Source organism: Talpa occidentalis, unplaced genomic scaffold (assembly GCF_014898055.3).
Source record: "Talpa occidentalis isolate TD23 unplaced genomic scaffold, MPIMG_talOcc4v2.1 talOcc4.3, whole genome shotgun sequence".
NCBI classification, from domain to species: Eukaryota; Metazoa; Chordata; class Mammalia; order Eulipotyphla; family Talpidae; genus Talpa; species Talpa occidentalis.
Window position 1 is genome coordinate 63,374,894 of NW_023603184.1, and position 19,919 is coordinate 63,394,812.

The window sequence follows — 19,919 nt, forward strand, 5'->3', positions numbered from 1 at the left end:
GCAGTGGCTGTGGATTGCTTCATAGATTGTGTCTTAACCCCTATGCTACCAGGAAGGCCCTCTTTGTTGGACTTTTTAAGGAACCTCCAAATTGTTTCCCACAGCAATTGCAACATTTTACTTTCCTAGTAGAAATGTACAAGGATCCCAATTTCTCTGCATCCTCACTAGCACTTACTATTGTTTATCTTTTTGATTACATTCCATTTGGTAGGTATGAAGTGATACCTCATTGTGGTTTTCATTTATATTTCCCTAATAACTAATGACATCAAATATTTTTTCATGTTGTATATTTTCCTTGGTAAATATCTATTCAAGTCATTTGCTTATTTATAAATGCTAATTGTTCATTTAAAAACATTGGGTTCTTATCCTATGCTATTGAGTTGTAAGAGCTCTTCATATAGTCTCGACAGTTGACTCTTAATCAAACGTATACAAATATTTACTTTCATCCCGTGGGTTGGCTTTTCACTTTTGAAACATAAAGATTTTAATTTTGATGAAGTCTAATATATTTCTTTTTCTTTGCTTGTATGTGCTTGGGTATCACAGCTAAGACTCCATTAACAAATTCAAGGTCATGAATAGTCTTCTTTATGTTTTCTTCTAAGAGTTTTCACATTTAGTTCTTTGATTCATTTTGAATCACGTTATGTTGCGGTGTGAGTTAGGTGTCCAATTTTACTCTTTTTTTTTTTTAAAAGATTTATTTTTATACAAGAATGGGGACAGGCCAGATGCGTGGGAGGGTGAGAGGATTCACTGGCGACAGAGCAGGGAACAGAACAGGCAGACTGACGAAATACACTGCTGAGAGGAGCAGTGGGTGAGACAAGAGAGGTCTGCTGTGCCATGTGGGTATCTCCACCACCGGCTGGGACTGAACCCACACTGCAGTGGCTGCAGACAGTTTCACAGTGCTGTGCTCAACTGCCTGCGCCGCCAGAGATGCCCCTCATGTGAACTTCTCGATACTCTGGAATATGTGGGAGCTTTTCAAAACCCATATTCCCTCATGTATCTCCTTCCTCAACCACTTCCTTCCTAGGATTTTTTGTTTGTCTATTGTTTGTCCTAAATGTTGTCCCTTGCTCCCAGCTGTTGTGGTAATATTTATGCCCTTAAATATTTTTGGCAAACACCATCCAGGAAGCCACCTCAGGCCTGGGAATGCTCTGAGTTGGGCAAAACAAAGACAAACCCTTGCCTTAGACCTTCGAAGAACTGCCAGAGATCAATAAGCAACTACAGGTCTTTGAGAAGGTCTATATTGCTCCCTCTGGCACTAGTAACCTGCTCCGGGAGTAAGGAATGCTCTCTTCACAGCCGTTGCCTATCTGAGGAGTGAAAGATGATAGGTGGCCATTTTTAAATGCAATGGAACTCATGTATGAGAAAACAGCAGCTTCTTTCTTCCCAAAGTATTTATCCGGTTGTTGTAAACTTTTGACTACATTCCAAAACTCTGCAAAAAGCTAATTCTTACAGGTTTTGCTATATCATTAGTTGCTTTTGTGGAGGAATGGAGTCCCGGACTTTCCTACATTGCCATTTTCAGTGCTTTCACTCTTAGGTCAGTATATTTTAAAATGATCTTCAGGCCATCCCTACTACCTGTGAATTCTGGGAAACACATTCTATGCTATCCATCATAGGCACTCATGCTTGCCAAGCTTCTCATGGTTTCTCCTTTCCAAATACCCATTCAATGGCTTGATTTGCATATCCCTGCTCTTCATGATCAAGGTCTTTTGGATCTTATAAAAATTTTTAATGTCCCACTATAGACCCGGCCCTGTGGACTGTCCACACACTCTGATGTGGCCTGGCCACAGGGCAGGTCCTTTTCCCTTTATCATGTAGCCCAAGGCACCTGTAGTGTTCTTAGATGATGAACAACTTGGCTGATGACCCTGCACAATGCTCAGGGCTTTTTCATATGGATTTCTGTCAAGGCAACCTATTAAAGCCTAAATTTGGAACAGTTTGTCTTTCTTGTCTTTTGTCTGAGTGGCTAAAAATGCTAACCAGGGAAGGGCCAATATCAGGACTCTGCATGACATATTGAGAGGGTCCTCATCAAGATGGCTATTACTTCAGCAAGTCTTAGATTGGTTTCCCCCAAAAGCAGAACCTGAGAAAAGAATTCGGTTGTAAGAAATTTAGGTAGGGCCTCCCTGGTGGTGCAGGGCTTAAAGACAGCACTATCAAGCTATGTTCAGCCACTGCAGCCATGAGTTCTATCCCCAGCTGTCCAAGGAGATACCCACATGTCATAGCAGACCTCTCCTGGTTCGCCCGCTGCTCCCCTCAGCAGTGGATTTCAGTCAGTCTGCCTGTTCTGTTCCCCACTCTGTCTCTGGTGAATCCTCTCACCCCCGCACCTCTGACTTACACCCCAGTTTTTGCATGTATAAATAAATGTCTTTAAAAAAAAGAAATTTATAGTAGGCAATGCTGGGAAACATAGTGAGTTGGGAAGCGATATGGGGAAGGGAGAGGAGGCAGTAGAGTATATGTTCTTGAGTGGGCCATTCCCACTGGGGATCTTGGATCACATATATGTATGTTTGTTATTTGTACAACATGCTTAAAAACTACTACATTTAAAATTTAAAACACATTTAAAAATTATTCACAAGGATTGAGGAAATTGCCCCTTATTGATGGAGCCATTCCTGGAGCACTGGCAAACCCTAACTTAGGTACAGTCATGGTCAGAGTTTCCTCTTACAGACACAAGCAGTCATTGGTATGGACAGGAACTATCTCCCTAGAACCACTAGAGTGGGCCAAGCATGTGTGAGTGGGACCCTGACAATATCTGTTGCAAACATGCATGGAACTCCAACTGTGTGCCAGGATAGATGCGACAGTGCCCAGAACATGGAGTTTGTCCTTGAGTGTGGACAAGGGCGACAGACAATAAATGAGTAGGCAACTAAACACGAGGATGTCACGTTGTGCTGAGGATTACAAAGAAAACAATGCAAGTCTATGAGATACAATGACTGGGAGGACAGGGACCACAGCCACTGTAGATTGGGTGGAGACACTCTCTCTGAGCAGGGGAACTTGAGCCAAGATCCCCAAGGAAGCAGCAATGGGAAATTCTAGGCTGAGTACAGCAGGTAGAAGGAACAAGTGCTAATGGCCCAGGACAGGGAAAACGTTTGGCTTGTTTGAAGAACAGAAAAAAGGTTGTGGAGTATTGTGCAGTGGTAAGGAAAATAAAGAGTGAGAATGAGCTTTTGAAATGATATGGAGTCAATATATTTTTTCTAGAATATTCTCTGCCCCTGAGTGCGGTAGACCCTATTAAGGTAGTACAGTCATGTCTATAGTGTGCCACCTTTCATTGACAACAGAAGAAATAAGAAAAGGCATCTGCTCATTTCTACAAAAGAAATATAGAAAAGGTAAACCAGAGTAAAGAGATCAATTAAGAGTGCAAAGAAGGGACTTCAAAAAGGGCAGAAAACGGCATGTATTGAGGTATTGAGGCAGGAATAACGCATTCCTGGCCATATCTTTTCTAGTAACTCTGACCCTGAGAACCATAATAGTGTTGTGGATGTCCTTTAAATACCAAAAAAATAAAGTAAAATTGAAATTACTGGGGCCAGGGGCTAAGCCAACATGAAATATAAATAGCATGAACAGCATAACCACATTATAGGATGTGGGGAGAAAAAGAAATAATCTATGTAACTGTGGAAAAGTAGGCTACTTACTCAGTCTGCTCACTCAGCTGTTGATCTCATCCCCAAACACCCTCACAGACACACCGATATAATAACGTTGCATCAAAATTTGGGCATCCTGAAGCCCCATGAAGTTGACACACAAAATTAACTACCTTGGGTGGTAAAAGCTGGTGCCATCTACTGAGACGAAGACTGAAGGAGAAGAAAGTTTGGGGATAGTGTTAATTTGGGGGTACGTATTAGACCTCAGAGGAAATATCAAGCAGGCAGATTGACTGATCTCCCACACTGGTGCCAGGCGCAGTCAAGTGAGACATGCCCCTGCTTTTTAGGACTTTGCAATATGATGGAAAAACAGACCTATCACAGATATTTCAGCAAAATATGACAAGTTCTTTCTTGGGACTTTGTCATGTGCTCTGCCCAAAGCTGGACCTTGCTAGGGAGAAAGGAATCCAGGCTGATTTGGCAGGAACCGAGCCCCCTCTGGTCACCTACTTCTTTCCCCAAAAACTCATTGTCAGCATGTGATGCAAAGGCCAGCCCCAGAAGGAAATGAATCGTTTTATTTCATTTCATTTTTACAACCAGTGTATTTAACTGAGTTGTTCCTGCTTTCCAGGACTTGGTAAGTCAGGTCGACAAAATTGAGCAGGCACAGACATAGCTATGCATAAGCGTGTGTGTGCAACACACACACATACACACACACGCAACACACGCACCGTTTTCTGGCTTCCAAATTTCTTAAGTGTTAGGTCATTTTCCTCTCTGGCCAAATGGCTGTCTGCCGAGTGCTGGGGCAGCCCATAAATCGTCCGGCCCGTAATATAAAACACAGCCCTTATTGACAGCGGGTCTGCTCATAGCAGCCGTGCTGCCAGCTCGTAAAGCAGAGCCCGGTGTCACTCCCGCCGAGCGCAGGCAATAAAGGACACGGGGGAATTACCTCGTGCTCCGCAGCTGGCCGCGCAGCGGGACAAGGCAGCCCGCCCGACGTGCTCGCCCTTTGCTTGTAAAGGCCTAACCGTTAGACCGTTAGACCTAGCTCCTCCCCTGGCCCTGAACGAGTCTGTCAGAGAGCGAGGCAGCTCCCTGAAAGAGGCACTGTCCCCCCGTCCTAACCTGACACTGGAATCCAAAATGCTCAAGTAGGGGGGAAGAGTCCCCTCTGGGTCTCCCCACAGTGTGCAGCTGGGGCTGGTTTCAGTGAGGGTCGCTGCTGCCACAGACCTGGGCCATGCCAGCCCCAGGAGTGCACGACTCGAGCTCAGCCTTCGCTCTCCCACCCCTGAGCAGCACGGCCCTGCTGGAATGAGGCTTTCCTGGGAAGAAGGTTCTCCCTTCAATTAGAAATGCCCTCAGGGGTCCTCAGGGACCATTCCCTCCCCAGGACTCTCTCTGCCAAACTCTCCATTCTCTTGCCTCTCTGACCCTCTCTCCCCAAAGACCACCTCCACCCCATGTCAAAGTTCAGAACAGAATATTTTTTTCTTCCCAGTGGCAAACCTACAAGCCTGCCTCCATTGGCTGCCCTCCTTTCTTCCTTCTTGTCCCTTTTATCTAGGGTCAATCGCCCCTGCCCTGCTGACGGCCCTTTCTGGGCTCCCAGCATGCACTCTGATACTCCGCCTGCCCCTTGTCCATCTGTCCCTCCCTCTCAGCTGGATCCCCCTCGGCAACTCTTGAACACACTTAAGTCTTTCCCATTAAAAAAATCACAAAAACCCTCTCTAGCTATTTGTTCCTTTTTCCTTTCCCCTTCGCAGGCAAACTTCTTGAGCACTAACTGCTTTCTTCATTTCCCGCTTCCCACTCCTTGGTGTCTCCAACCTGGCTGCTGCTCCCTCATGCACAGCACAGCCCTGCTGTCGCCAACGAGCTCACTCTGCCAGTATCCATTACACAGCAGGTGAGGAGACAGGGACTTTTTAAAAATAATTTTTTTAAAGATTTATTTATTTATTTATACAAGCACTGGGTATAGTCGGAAGCGCAGGAGGGTGAGAGAATTCACCAGAGCCAGAGCGGGGAACAGAACAGGCAGACGGACGAAGTACACTGCTGAGTGGAGCAGCAGGCGGCAGGAGAGGTCTGCGCGCCACGTGGGCCCTCGCTGGTGGCCGGGGATTGAACCTGTGGGGCAGAGGCTGCGGGCAGCTTTACAGCTCGGCGCTCAACCGCTGTGCTGCCAGGGGAGGCCCTAAAAATAATTTTTAAATAATAAAAAAATAATAATTTTATATGGGTTGGTCAAGAGACAAAGCCCTGAAGGAGGTGAGACATGAGTCACGTGTATAACTGGGGAAAGGCTTTCTGGCAGTTGGGAATGGTCAGTATAACGGTCCTGAGGCAGAATGTGCCTGGAGTATATAGGGGGCAGCAAGTCTAGGTGGATGAAGGTGGATCTAGGTGGATGAAGAGGAGCAGAGGGGGCAGAAAGACCGTGAAGTCTGAGGGAGCCCCAGAGGACTTGGGTTGGTGGGAGGGGCACAAGGTCAGTGCTAAGCAGGGAAGTGACGTGATCTGAAAGTATGTGGAAAATGAGAATAAACTGGGGGAGGATGGTGGGAGCAGATGGACTAGTAAGGAGGCTGGAGTAAGAGGGGGACATCGCAGTAGAATGGAGTGCTGATAAGCCAGCTCTTCAAGCGGGAGGAGAAAGAGCTCTGGTGATCCTTCCCTGCTGAAATGCTCCCATCCATCATGGCAGGTTCACCCGCCAGTGGCTTCCCAACTGACTAACACATTTTTTGGAAGCTGATACTAATGGGCTCCAGGACAACATGAAGCCCCACAGGGGTCCATAAGAGTTATGGTGAAAGTGAACAGATTCTGGAATGTCTCTGAAGTTAGAGCCAAAGGGATTTCCTGATAGGTTGGTTGTGGGATATGAGAGAATGACGGGCTTAGGATGACTGCAGGCCTATCCAGTCAGTGAGGGGTGACTAGGAGCACTCACCACTGTGCTGCCTCTCCTGGAAATGCTCCTCCCTGGGTTCTCTGGCAGTCCCCACAGCCCCCCAATACACACACACATCTGCTTCCCCTTCATCTCTTACCCTTCCTTCTTAACTCCCTGGTAGCCTCACCCTCCTGGATTTGGCACTTGTTTACTGGGGCTTCTCAAGACTTTCTGGGGGTCTCCTCTGGGGCTCTGCTGTGCCCAGGTGAGCTCACTCATGCCTCCCACAGCCTCCTTCCTGCAGCTGACTCACAAGCGGGCAGCAGCGTGGCCTTGGCTTCTCAGAGTTCCAGATATTCTAACACCTTTCAGCTCTCTCATCTCAGATGCCTACAGCACACCAAACTTACGCGTGCGGCCAGATGCTTATCTTGGTCATTATGTTTTTGCACAGGTTTCCCTAACTGGGGGGATCTCCCCTACGAGGCCCTGAGCTCTTTGAGGACAGGGCCTCTCACCTTCCCTCTATTTCCCTCCCACCTTCCCCATTTTACCCAAGAAGATGAACTCCCTTCTCATCTCTGGCTCCAGTCTAATCACCCCTGCAGCTCTGGTCTGCGGGTGGAATGCAGAATGACGGTCCACAACTTTTTCAAGAATGGCCCTCCTCTCCTTCCGTCCCCCTCCCTTACTCCCTCTCTGCCCCTCCCTGCCTCTCCCTGCCCTCCCGTCCCAAAAAACTCTCTCCCTTCCCTTCACTTCCCTAACCTTTCCTCCCTCCCTCCCTCCCTGTCTGTGGATATTCAGTTTTCCCAACACCATTGGTTGAAAAGAGCATCTTTTTTCCATTGAATTGTCTTTGCACCTTTGTCAAAAATAAATTGGTCATATTTGTGTGGCCTATTTCTGGATTCTCTATTCCAGGGATTGACAAAGACTTTTTGTAAAGGGCCAAATAATAAATACTTTAGAATTTTTGGACCGTAGTCTCTGTTTCATATCCTTTTCTTTAAAATAAAACTTTAAAGATGTTAAAACTATTCTTAGCTCACAGGTCATACAAAAATAGGCCACTGGCCAGATTTAGTCTTTGGACCCTAGTTGCCAGCCCCTGCTTTGTTCCTTCCATTGATCCGTGTCTCTCGTTACCAATACCACACCGCCTTGATTATAGTGGCTTTATAGCGAGTCTTAAAATCAGGTGGGGTGAGTGCTCCGACTTCATTCTCTGGCTTTTAATGGGTGCCTTCAGGTCATTTTCACTTTATGTAATTATTGATATGTAGGGACTTATGCCTACCATTTTATTCTTTGCTTTCTGTCCCCCACCCTATTTTCCCTTTCCTGCCTTCCTTTGGGATGTTTGAACATTCTTTTAGTGTTCCATTTCACTTTATCTGTTATGTCTGTGCCCATATCCATTGCATTGTCTGTTCTTTTACTGATTGCACTGGGATTACAAAATAGATGCTGAGCTTTGCTTGGTCACTAGGACTCAATACTTTGCCACTTCCGGTGAAATGTCGTTATCCAACCCATGCAGGCCCCTGTCCCCGCCCCCACTTATGTTGCACGTGTCTTATGACAGCTACATACACTGAAAGTCCCATCAGACAGTTATATTTTCTGCTTTCAATTGCTACACATATTAAAGACTCAAGAGGAAGCCAAGTCGACTGTAGTTATCTACATACTTACCATTTCTCTTGCTCTTCCTTTAATCCTGATGCTCCAAATTCTTCCTGGTATCGTTTTCTCTCTGCCTTTTAGAGGAAGACCTGCTGGCCATGAATTCTGTTTGTTTTCCTCTATCTGAGCATGTCTTATTTCTGGGAGTGCCTATTTTACCCTCATCCCTGAGGATATTTTCATGGATACAGAGTTCTGTCTTGACAGTTCTTGTCTTTCAGAATTATAGAAATATTTGCCTGACCTCTGACTTCTATAGTTTCTGATGCGAAACCTCCAATTCCCTTAGATAAGCTCTTAGTCATCTTCAACATCTGAATCAGGTCTTCTTCCTATTGAAGTGGTCTGGATTTTGTGTCCCCTTTATCTGCCATCCCCTTCCCATCATCCCCATCCCTACACTAGCTGATCATCCTTCCTGTGCATGACCACACTGCACACATCACTCACTGCTGCAGTGATGCAGCCTTATGCTGGGCTCAGCTGCGTGCTCTCTGTGGTGAGGGAGAGAGAGAGAGAAAGAGAGAGAAAAGAAGAAGAGGAAGAGGAAGAGGAGGAAGAGGAAGAGGAGGAAGAGGAAAAGGAAGAAGAGGAAGAAGAGGAAGAGGAAGAAGAGCAAGAAGGGGAAGAAAAGGAGGAAGAGGAGGAGGAGGAGGAAGAGGAGGAAGAGAAAGAGGAAGAAGAAGAAGAGGAAGAAGAGAAAGAGGAAGAAGAGGAGGAAGAAGAGAAAGAAGAGGAAGAGGAAGAAGAGGAGGAGGAAGAGGAGGAGGAAGAGGAAGAAAAAGAAGAGGAGGAAGAGGAGGAGGAAGAGGAAGAAAAAGAAGAGGAGGAAGAGGAAGAGGAGGGGGAAGAAGAGGAGGAGGAAGAGGAGGAAGAAGAGGAAGAGGAATAGGAAGAGGAAAAAGAAGAGGAAGAAGAGGAGGAAGAAGAGAAAGAAGAGGAAGAGGAAGAAGAGGAGGAGGAAGAGGAGGAGGAAGAGGAGGGAGAGGAGGGAGAAGAAGAGTAGGAGAAAGGAGAGGAAGAGTAGATAAGACGAAGCTGAAGACTGATTACCTTTCAGGGGTTCAGACGACTTTTGAGTTCAGAGTGTTTCTGGAATTAAATAATTAATGATCGACGATCACTTTAATAGCGGAAGCCAGTGTAGAACCACGCAGGTGGACTTCCATGCTCACTCTTGCAGGAAAATTCACAAGTGGCTCAAGAAGTGGCAAGTGTTTACACCGTTACTGGGGGTGCATTCGCTCATTTTCCCATCAAGCCTAAAGGTCTTGGGTAACTTTGGCATCTTTTTCAGGGAACTTGAATGATTGCACCTGAAGGAAACATGCTTCCACTGCAAATTTTCTGGAACCAAAGCAGGTGTGGCGCACATTTTGGAGTTGGGATTGCTCATCAAAGACCCTCAGCTCACAGTGACCAGGCCCACCATGAAACTCTGCCCCTAGGCCTTTGGTCTCTGCTCGGCCCACATCCTGCCAGATTATGGCCTTTGCCCTCTTTCTCCCTGTTCTCTATCCAGTAAAAAAAATACAAGTTCCAATACCGTCAAAGTTTCTACAGCTTCTTCTTTGTGCTCAGAATTCTTTGCAGACATTCTTGGATGTGGTCTATTGTTCAAATACATTCTGAAAGGACCATCACATGATCCAAATTCTACCCAGTTCTCAAAGCTTTGTTCATTTCCCCCTCCTCCATGAAGCTTTCTAGACTATCCAGTTTAGAAACAAATTCAGCAGAATTAGTGAAAACTACTGATGAGTTTCTAGGCACTGGACAGGAGATACCAGGTAGATCAGGTGAGTTCACCTGCCCTCCAAGAACTCCCGGACTACAAGGCAGAGAGAAAGCAAGGAATTGAATAGTTGTTGTGGGCCCTGGGCTTATCAGAGTGTTGGGTGAGCCAGCTTACTTCCGGGATTCTAGAAATAGGGAGTCTAATTTTTTCATAAGTTGCTCACCGCCTTTTCTGTGTCTCATTTCATTTGGTGATTAATTATATACTTGGTTTTCAAACTCTACTCTGTGTTTTCAAACCCTTGTCTGTGCTGCTTATGATTGGGTGTAGGCAAAGAGGGCTGTGGAATATGTGTGGGTTTTGGGTCTTCTGCTCCCAGCTTTAACCAGCTTTAATCAACTGCACTTTTAACTGTGTCCTTTCATTCTAGAGCCCATTTCATTCAAACACAAGGTTGCATGACTTCTAAAGTTTGAGGGCCACTAAGCTAAACGACATGACATGTCACATAACCATGACAGTCTGGACTCACAGATTCTCCATATAATGAGTCCTGTGAACATATAAACTTGTTAAAGACCTCGGGCACATGAGGGTAACCACACTCACAGTTCTATTGTGTGGTGTTAGGTCCATTGGTAAATGTTTAACAGATGGCTCTGGAGGTCAGGGTGGGGGAAGTTCCAATTTGGACAGTTTGCAAATTTCCAAGACATAAATTCTCACCACAATCCAATTAACTTATCAATGTAAAATTTCCAAACACATAGTTGGGAAGAATTGCCCATTGTAGGTCCTAGAGCTGGCTTTGTCACCATAACAGGCTACTGGGTGTAATTAATGACCTTTTGGGGTTTAGGGCCAACTAAGGTACAGATGCAGGAGCCAGATGGAGCTACAGTGTCAGCCCTGCTATACCAAAACTGGCTTAGAGGATGTGGCAGGTTGGGTTACTGTTTAGATAACTGCCCACTCTAGTTTTGTAGGAGGCATCTATGGATTTGGGGTTCAGTATGCCCTGTTTCCTGTTCCAGGCCTAGGCCGGTAGAGGCCTCCTGTGCTTCTGCTTGCCTTTTTGCACTATGCCATCACCATGAGATGCCTGGGCAGTGCTCTGGGCCCAAGTGGGGAGGCACAGGGCCAGAACCCAAGAAAGTCCCCCTTGGCTGACTCCAAACTTTTGAATTAAATAAATGCTTCCTGCCTGCTCCTGGGCATTTGTGGGTACTGTTAGATAGCATTATTGGGGAACAGTTAACTTCTTCAGAAATTGGCACCCAGAATGGTAGGTTATTATTAGACTACTACATTATTAGACTACTGTAATAATGTCATTATTAGGGTACATTACTACATTATTAGACTAATTATTAGACTACTCTAATAATGTCCTAAAATATGCAGCATAGCTTTGGAACTAGGCAGTGAAGGAATTTAGAGGAGGTTGGAAAATGGCAAGAGAAATGGTGACCTATACCACCTGATGAAGGAATATTTGGTAAAATTAATGCCTCGAGTAACCTGGGAGGGAGCTAATGTACCTATGATTTTGTGTAATTGGCAGGCTGGTTTCTGGGCAGACGATTGTAAACACGAGATTCTTGGAGCTATAAATGATGAAATACTATAAGAGAGGAGTTCAGAAATGAACCAGCCTTCAGTTTAGAGCAGAATTTAGAAGATAAAACTATTTCTCATCTCCAGTCTCTTAGTGAAGACAACACCTAGGATGTGTCCTTGATTTTCATACCCTTTGTCTGATGGTCCTTGAAAGGAGTAAGATGGTTCTAAAATAGCTTCCAGTGACAACAGGGCACCCAGAAACCTTCAGGATATGGCCCACATAGCCTGATGGAGGGTACCAGCGCTGAAACATAGAGGCATGTCGCCAAGGAATCATGGGTGGCGTGGAATCAAATATGCAGAAAACCTGCGATGTTGGGAGAACCGAATGGGCAGGCACACTGTGAGCGGGGGAAACACAGGGAGGGGCTGTTTGAAATGTAAAGGACTTCAGATTCCCAACTCCTTTTAGACAAGAAGAGGTTAAGCGCTACTTGATCGTTCTCTTTACAGACTGAAAGGAAGAAGGCCTCAATGGTGGAAGCTGGAGCGGCAGAGCTCAGTGGGCTGGCTAGCCCCTCAAGGGACCTCCCACCCGGAGCAGAGCCACCCGCAACATTTGCCCAGCTGTGCGCCAGTGACGGAGGGAGTGGCAGCTGCTGATACCAGCCCCGTTCCTTCAGTGTGCTGGGTGCGTCTGAGCCTGGGATGTGGAGGTGCAGCAGGGAGAGAACTCTCTCTAGTTCCTAAGACTCTGGGTCAAGAAGAGCCACATCCAGAATGGATATAGAGCATAATCTCTTAGACTTTGAGCCTGATGATTGATTGGGTAGACTTCTGGAGTGTTGGGTGAGTATATTCTACATCTGGGGGGACATGAATCACTGTCTTTTTGTACTATTGTTGAAAAATAGTCCCTCTCCCTCTCACTTCCTTCGAGGACTGTACTTCCCGATGCCACAGATGATGGATTTGGCCACGGGACTTGACTGGGCTAAAAGAATGAGGTGAAACTGGTGGTGTACTGGTTCTGAACAGAGGCCTAAAGAAGACCTGCATTTTCCTGCTTGCCCTCTTATGCTTCAGTCCTTGCTGCAAGAAGGCAAAGCCCAAGGTAGCATCTCCATTCCGGGGGGAAGATGAGGCGTGTGAGCAGATCCAGGCCTCCCGTCAAGCATCTAGACTATTTGCCCCATATAACCCGCCCTGCCCAATCTTGCCTAAATCAGTTGAACCCAGTTGACCCAGATTCATGAGCTAAATCACTTGTTACATGGGGCAGAGGTTCCAGGGGATTGTTCTTCAGCAGAACTGTGGCCACAGTGGGCTGACGTGGATGGGCTTCTTAATCGTGCCTGGTCTCAGGCAGCGTGGAACACTTTGCTTCCCCTTGCCCCGCAGCAGGCAAGCTGCCTCCAGAGAAGGACCATGTGGAGCAGAGGCTCTGCGAGCCTGAAATGAGCTTTGAAAAAAGCAGAAACGATCAGTTCCTCCCTCCAAGTGTGCAATAAACTGAGTGAGAGTCCCCAAGGGAGGAGTGAGGCTGGCAGTGACTTTGGCTGAGTTTCCACCAGGAAACTGGGGTCAAAGAGGTTATGGAAGATTCAGGGACACCCTGCAGAAGGGAAACACTACATTTCATTTCCTTCAGTGGGTGCGTGTGTGTGGCGGGGGGGGGTGTGGGTGGAGGCGGGGGGTGGGGGTCGGTCCTACACTCGCTTATCAAAGAATCCTTCTTCAATCCACTTGGTCACAACCCACAAAACTGGTTTTGAGCTGACTGACCTCCCTGTGGCTTTGGTTCCCAAACCTTCTGAGCTGGGTGTCATGGCTTTGCTCACGGAGAGGAGGGAGGGCCTGCACAGGGATTTAAGAGGTTCAGCATACCCGGCCTGACAGAAGGTGCCCTCATGTTCCTCCACCTGTCCTGAGCCCTCCTATCCTTGCTCCAGTCCTCATTCCAGAATTCATTTAGGTCTCATGCTTGATCATTGAAAAACCTCCCCCCCAGCTCACTGTGGTGGCTTAATGGTTGCCAATGACTGAGTTGGGCCCTCCTGTGAACCTGTCAGGGCCGCCTGCTCTGGCCAGACCCCTGTGCATGGCTGCTCCCACGGGCAACTTCACTCAAGGTCACTGCTGGGTACCCTGGGACTCCTGCCTGCCCAGCTTCCCCTTTGGCTTGCACCAGAGCACAAGGTTCTGCCTGTCCTCCCCACCCCAATTCAAATGTGCTCATCAGACCTGAGCATCAGAGAAGGGAGCCTGCACTATGGAGTGCTTGGGGGTACACCTGGGCCTCATATGCAGTTCTCAGCAAGTCAGGTAAGACGTCCAGAGCAGCGCACTGTATAAACAGCCAGCTTTTCGCTGTAAAATGTCAAACCCTGCCCCCATCCCAGTGACAACAAACAAACAGCCAGTAAATGCCTCAGCATTAAACATTTCTTAGCAAAGGCGGGATAGTCAATTTTGACACTGTGGGGAAAAAATACTGCCTAATTTCCTTTCAAATGCACCAAATTTACAGCCTGGGTTCTCATTAACTACTGTCAAAGAAGAAGCAGATAGACAAAATAAATTATGAAAAAATTACTTTTTTAATGTACAAAAAGACTTATTTACAAGTTGAGCATGTCATCTCAACTCATAGCATGTAGAAAAAGCTAAAAATGTTTTGAAGATATAAATTTGACTGGATGATTCACCTACAGTATTTTCGGGGATGATGTCTTCTGCAAAGATTATATACAGGTGTGGGAATGGCTAGGAAATCCTAGCTCGGGGGTGAATACGCACCACCACGGAGCCCGGACCCAGGCATCTGGGGGTGGTTACCTGGAGTTGGCCTTATCTTAGGACCCTAACAAAGTGATCAATGTTCTAGATGCACAGGGCCCTGTCCTAGTTGAAGCCAGGGTCACAGAATCCAGCTCACAGTGGTGCAGTTGGCTTGGGCAGGGATGCCTCAGATTCAATGTGGGGTATGTGTGCGTGTATGTACGTGTGGTGGGGAGGCTGCACCAGTTCACCCGACAGTATGTTCAGGAATGACGTCTTTTGATGTCAGCTTGAAATTCCATCTCTGGATGGGCCTTGGTCACATGGAACAGGAAAATTCAGTGATGCTCCCTCAGAGTCCCAACTATCAACTCCTTCACCTTCCCACCCCCATCCAAACACCATGGGTATATTGTTCTCTGTGAAATGAACAAGGAGGACAGAGGGAAGGGGATCCAGAAGACATCCGACTGCGTGTTGTAGCTTGGCAAAACCGCTGGACTGCAGTGAGGGGGCAGCATGGCCTAGAGAAATCTGGGCAGGGCCTGCCATCCAGTCCTGGGGTTTCCATGGTAAAGTGGGCTGATAGTGCATTGGAGAAACAGGATTGGGTAAACATGCGACTTCTCTTCCTACAGGGAGCCCTCCAGGACAGCCTGAGCCCGGGCCCTGGGTATACTCTTACTTTCTCAAGCCCGTATCCTATGTTCGGCTCACCTTGGTTCATCCCTAACCCAAAGCAGCTCTGGCAGCCCCGAGGTATTTAGAAATAAGTGTTCTTTCAGGAAGGGCTACATTCTACATGCATAAACACTGTAAACACGGTCTGGAGAGGCCAGGGCAGCTTCTGGGCTTGTCCCAAGCTTTACAATTTTGTCTTTCCTCTTTCTGGCGATTCTTTCATACCTTCTTCATTCATATACACTTGAACAGTCTGCCAGTTGCAAACTTGTCTTTGCAGGGTAGAGATGCCAGCTCTACCAAACCTGGAATCAGGATGTGCTTCCAAACCATCCAGGTAAAGATCTAATTTTTTTTTTTCCTTCCATGGCAAGGAATGTTAAGACCTCAAGAACTGAGCTTCATAGAATTCTGGTGGGACAGAAATTCCTTTACCTTGCAGGTAACGGAACGAGACACTTCTTTTCCTAGATTAGAATATCCAGTATGGCTTTCAGATTCTAACCCAAGTGTGGTTCCTCTACCCTATTTCCTTGTGTACTTGGAAAGCTCTTGGCCAGTGTAATCCCTCATTAGCCAAATGACAGAGGCAAAGAAGCCAGAACAGAGTGGTCCTATAAACACCAAAGGTTGGGAAATACTGTGTAAACGAGTTTTTCATTTCTGCCTCGCCTTTACAGTTGAGACTTTTCGCGGTGTTCCAAAAAATAATCCAAAAGAAGAACAGACAGGAGGCACATCAACCTATCCTTAAAGCATCTGTGGTCTGAACCAGACATTGGCAAAATTCCCTCAGACCTATTTAATACTTTTTTTGGAAAAAGAGGAAACAGACGAAAGCCCCATGCTCGACGAGGTGCTGGTTCCTGTGGTCCGATGAGTGTCAGGGGCCGGGGCCTTAGCTCATCATGTTCAAGAACTTGCTCTCCTCGGCCAGGCTGGTGAGCATGGAGCTCATGTCCCCAACGGCCATGTTGCTGATGCCCGTGGGGATAGTGGGCAGAGTCAGAGAGTTCCGGGGGGTGGTGAGGCGGGAGGAGTTCTGGGAGAGGCTGTGGAGGAGGCTGGGGCTCAGGGCGCCTGAGAGTAGGCTGGAGTGATCCCCATCATCCATGATGGCATCAAAATCAATCTGGGGAGTCTCCAGTAGCTGGGAGTCTACTGTGCTAGACACCTGGTTCACCCCTGGTGAGGGCAGGGGTTGGGGCTGGAGGCTGTCTGGGCAGGCCTGTGGCTGTGGTGGCTGGGGCTGCATGACCTGGCAGCCGACGTGGTTCTCCAGGCCTCCATTCTGCTCATACATGTGGATCTGGCCGTAGTAGTAGAGCATGCTGTGATCCTGGTTCCCGTTCGCGTCATGTGGGGGCGGCTGAGGAGGCAGGGACACCATGGTGCCCAGAGCTCCCTTGGGCACAGATTCTGTAACCATCTCCTGGTTGGCTGACACAGCAGCCATGGCATGGCCAGTGGCCCTGGTATAGGCCAGCTGCTGCCCGGCACGCACCCCACGGTGGCGGCTAGCAGGGTTGGGCTCAGGGGGTGGCCGGGGTTGCACTAAGCCAAAGTTTGATCCGGCGTGTCCCATTGTGCCCTGCTGGGGCTCCATGAAGCCAGGCTGGTGGGAAGGCAGAAGGCTGGGGCCCTGGCGGTAGCCCTCCTGGCTCATGGGGGTGACCAGGTGATGGCTCTGTTGTGGGTAGCTAGGGGCTGGTTGAGGTGGGGGCATCCCAGCCAGGGTGGAATTGGGGACGCCAAGTTCCCTGTGGCCACTGCGTATCATGGTGGGGTCAGGAGCAACTTCCATTTGCTGAGGGAGCCCCAGGTGGCCTGGCTTGGCTGCCACATTGCTGCAGGATGGGGAGAACTGGTTCAAGGCTCCACCCATGGTACTGGGGCTCAGCTGGGGATGGGCCTGGCCATAGCTGGTGTGGGGGCTCCCAGTGGTGGTCATGCTGGGACACTGGCCACCTGCCCCTTGCTGCCGAAGCTGCTGCATATAATTTACCCTGGACACAGAGGGCCCTCCACTGCAGGGCTGAAGGTGTGGCTGAGTACTGTCCAGGCCTCCGGGGCTTGGCTGCAGGCCTTGGGCACTATAGCCTGAGTACTGGCTGAAGGCTGGCTTCTGCTGCACCACAGCCAGGTTGCCCTGTGGAAAGGGCGGAGGCTTCACCTGACTGGCCAGGGTGTCCATGGTGCCGGAGCTCACCTCATTCCACTGCACGGGCATGCTGTTTTTGTTCAGGTTGGAGGGAGCTGCGTAGCCCATCTGGCAGCCTCCCAGCACTGGGGCAGAGGGACCCACATTGGAGTCCGCAGCCACCATCCTGCGCTGGCTCTGTAGCCCAGAGTTGGGCAGTTTGGGGTTATCAGAGAAGCAGGTGCTTTCCGGGGGATATACCTGTGGGGTGCTGTCATCCAGAGCGCCGCTGGCATGCGCCTTGATGTACTGCACCACGTCATCCGGCAGCACGAGGTCGTCGTCTGGCAGCCCAAGGCCAACCTCCGGCCCCGTGCTGTCTGCCCCTGTGGCCATGGCCTCCATCACCACATTCTCGCTGATGCTGGGCGGCCGCGGCGAGTAGGCGCTGCGGGCCAGGCTGCCGTCTGAGCTCCGATGGCTTTGCAGGTGGAAGCCTCGGCGTTCCGCGCAGGACAGAAGCGGGGCGGGGTTCACGTTGTGGGCGCTGTGGAAGCGCTGCACCCGCGGGGGCGCCAGGGTGTCAGGCCGCCTCACTGGGTCGCTGGCCCGCCGCGCCCCCCCGCCCGGCGCCTCGTGGGGGAAGGCAGGTGCGGGGCCCACCGCCCCGTAGGTCGGCCCGTCGCTGCCCCGCCGCGGCCCCAGCGGGCGTGGACAGGCCGGGGGCAGCGCGCGCTCGGGCGTGTCCAGCAGCGCCAGCCGGGTCCGCAGGCTCATGCGCTCCAGGCCGGGCAGCGGAGTGGGGGGCGGGCCGCCCGTGGCCGCGGCGTACTTGGCTCGCAGGCTGTACTGCTGGGCGGGGGTGAGGTGCAGCAGCCCCGCGCCGCCTCCGCTGCACTGGCTGGCCTCGCTGGAGCGCCGCGACGCGTCCGTGGAGATGGGATCGTAGGAGTCCGCGGAGCTGGCGTGGTGCGGGCGGCCGGCGCCCAGGGGCGATGCCTCGCTGGAGCGGCGACTGGAGAAATACGGAGAGATGCCGGAGGAGCGGCGGCTCACGGTGTAGGCCGAGCTGACCGTGCTGGTGGAGCTGTCCCGGCGCTCTTGCAGGTGGCTCAGCAGGGTGACTTCGCTGGTGGACAGCTCCGACAGCCGCGGGTTGGGCAGCAGGCCCGCAGGCCCGCTGCCCGCGCTGCTGCTGAAGTTTTCCAGGATGGGGCCTGTGGGAAGGGAGAGGGGTCAGCACGTGGGCATCTGTGGGTGCTCGGCCTGCTCTGACCGTGCTGGCTCTGCTCCAGGGCCTGGCACACACTGAGCGCCCAGCCAGTGGTTTCTGAATGAAAGGACGGGGACGGAACAGTAAGTGAGCACCGTGCTTGTTGCCAAGGGTGGGCAGGTGGAAGTCAGGAGGCCTGATGGCAATTGTAGCTCCACCACTGCCGTGTCGGGTCCTCAGTTTCCCCAGCTGCAGCTACCAGGCGCCTCTCCACAGGGCTGCGTTATTGAGGGCTCTGGCACCCTGGGGGTGGTGTTTATTGAGCAGGCTGATGTTCTGGAGTGGCCTGAGACCCACATGCCTTGGTGGGTGGGGGAGGCAACACAGTGGCCCAAGCAAGTGAGCTAGGAGGCAGCCTAACAATGCCTTGGCAGATCTCACGAGCTTGGCCTCAAATGGTCCTTCCTTCAGTGCTTGCCTAAGTTGGGCTGAGATGGCCTTTATTTTTTATTTTTTTTTAAAAAGATTTATTTATTTGTGCATACAAGAGCTGGGGTGTAGACCACAGGTGTGGAGGTGAGAGGATTCACCAGAGACAGAGTGGGGAACAGAACAGGCAGACTGACTGAAATACACTGCTGAGGGGAGCAGCGGGTGAGTCAGGAGAGGTCTGCTGCGCCATGTGGGTAGCTCCCTGGATCGAACTCGTGCTGCAGTGGCTGCAGACAGCTTCATAGGTTGTGTCTTAACCCCTTGCACCACCAGGGAGGCCCCTGAGATGGCCTTTAGACCCTTGCAATCAATGGACGTGGGCAAGTCGAAAGGGGTGACCTTGGGTGAGGCTGCTGTCTGCAACCCAGGACATCTCTGTAGCAGGGAGTTGAATGCCATCTGCTAGCAGTTCCCTCAACAGCTGGGGCAACACATCTTCCCTTCAGAGCAAACTAGGTGGTGCATTTCAGTGTCTGCCACGCAGGATGTCTGTCCCTGGAGGGCACTTTGGGGATGAGTGCCTAGGTGTGCCTGGTGTCCAGCACACTGCCTAGCATGGAGTTGGCACTCAGGGAATGTTGCTGAGGATGCCTCCCTCACAAAGCCTGCCAACTCTCCTTGAGGCTGAGCCCAGGTCTGCCTCCTCCATGAAGTCCTCCGCACTTTCCCCCAGCTGATGTGCTTTCTCCCTCCTTACTATGAGCTTGGTCCTTGGTGCTCTTGGTTTATTCTGCAGTCAAGTGTGCACCTGGTGCCTTAACTGGGAATATATTGCTCTCCTGCTTAGACCTTTGTCACAGTGCACACAGCAGGTGGCTGATTAATGACTGAATGGCCCACAGGGAGGGAGAGGGTGTGAGCAGGTTCTATTTTCCGGGGGCGACAGGGATGCTGCCTAGTGTAGCTGAAAGAGCATGGGCTTTGAAACCAGCTGGGGTGGGTTAAGTCTCAGCTCTGCCTTTGATCTGAGTGAGGCACGTTCACCTCTGAGCGCCATTGTCTTT

At 49.8% G+C, this 19,919-nt stretch overlaps 1 protein-coding gene and 1 long non-coding RNA gene across 5 annotated transcripts in view; both read right to left on the bottom strand.

The window, feature by feature from the left end:
• Positions 1-3,800, bottom strand: part of LOC129146619 (uncharacterized) — a 37,889-nt gene extending 34,089 nt beyond the window's left edge. The window contains exon 1 of the long non-coding RNA XR_008553530.1: positions 3,741-3,800. This is a non-coding gene — a long non-coding RNA (uncharacterized LOC129146619). The remainder of the gene's footprint in view (positions 1-3,740) is intronic.
• A 10,292-nt stretch (positions 3,801-14,092) lies between these two features.
• The window catches only part of GLI2 (GLI family zinc finger 2), a 236,602-nt gene continuing 230,775 nt past the window's right edge, over positions 14,093-19,919 (bottom strand). For 3 of the 4 annotated variants that reach the window (XM_054699625.1, XM_054699626.1, XM_054699627.1), the window contains exon 14: positions 14,093-18,427. In XM_054699625.1, coding sequence (XP_054555600.1) covers positions 15,969-18,427 — 2,459 coding nt within the window. In that variant the 3' untranslated portion in view covers positions 14,093-15,968. The remainder of the gene's footprint in view (positions 18,428-19,919) is intronic. The other variant, XM_037523217.2, reaches the window with a different exon arrangement.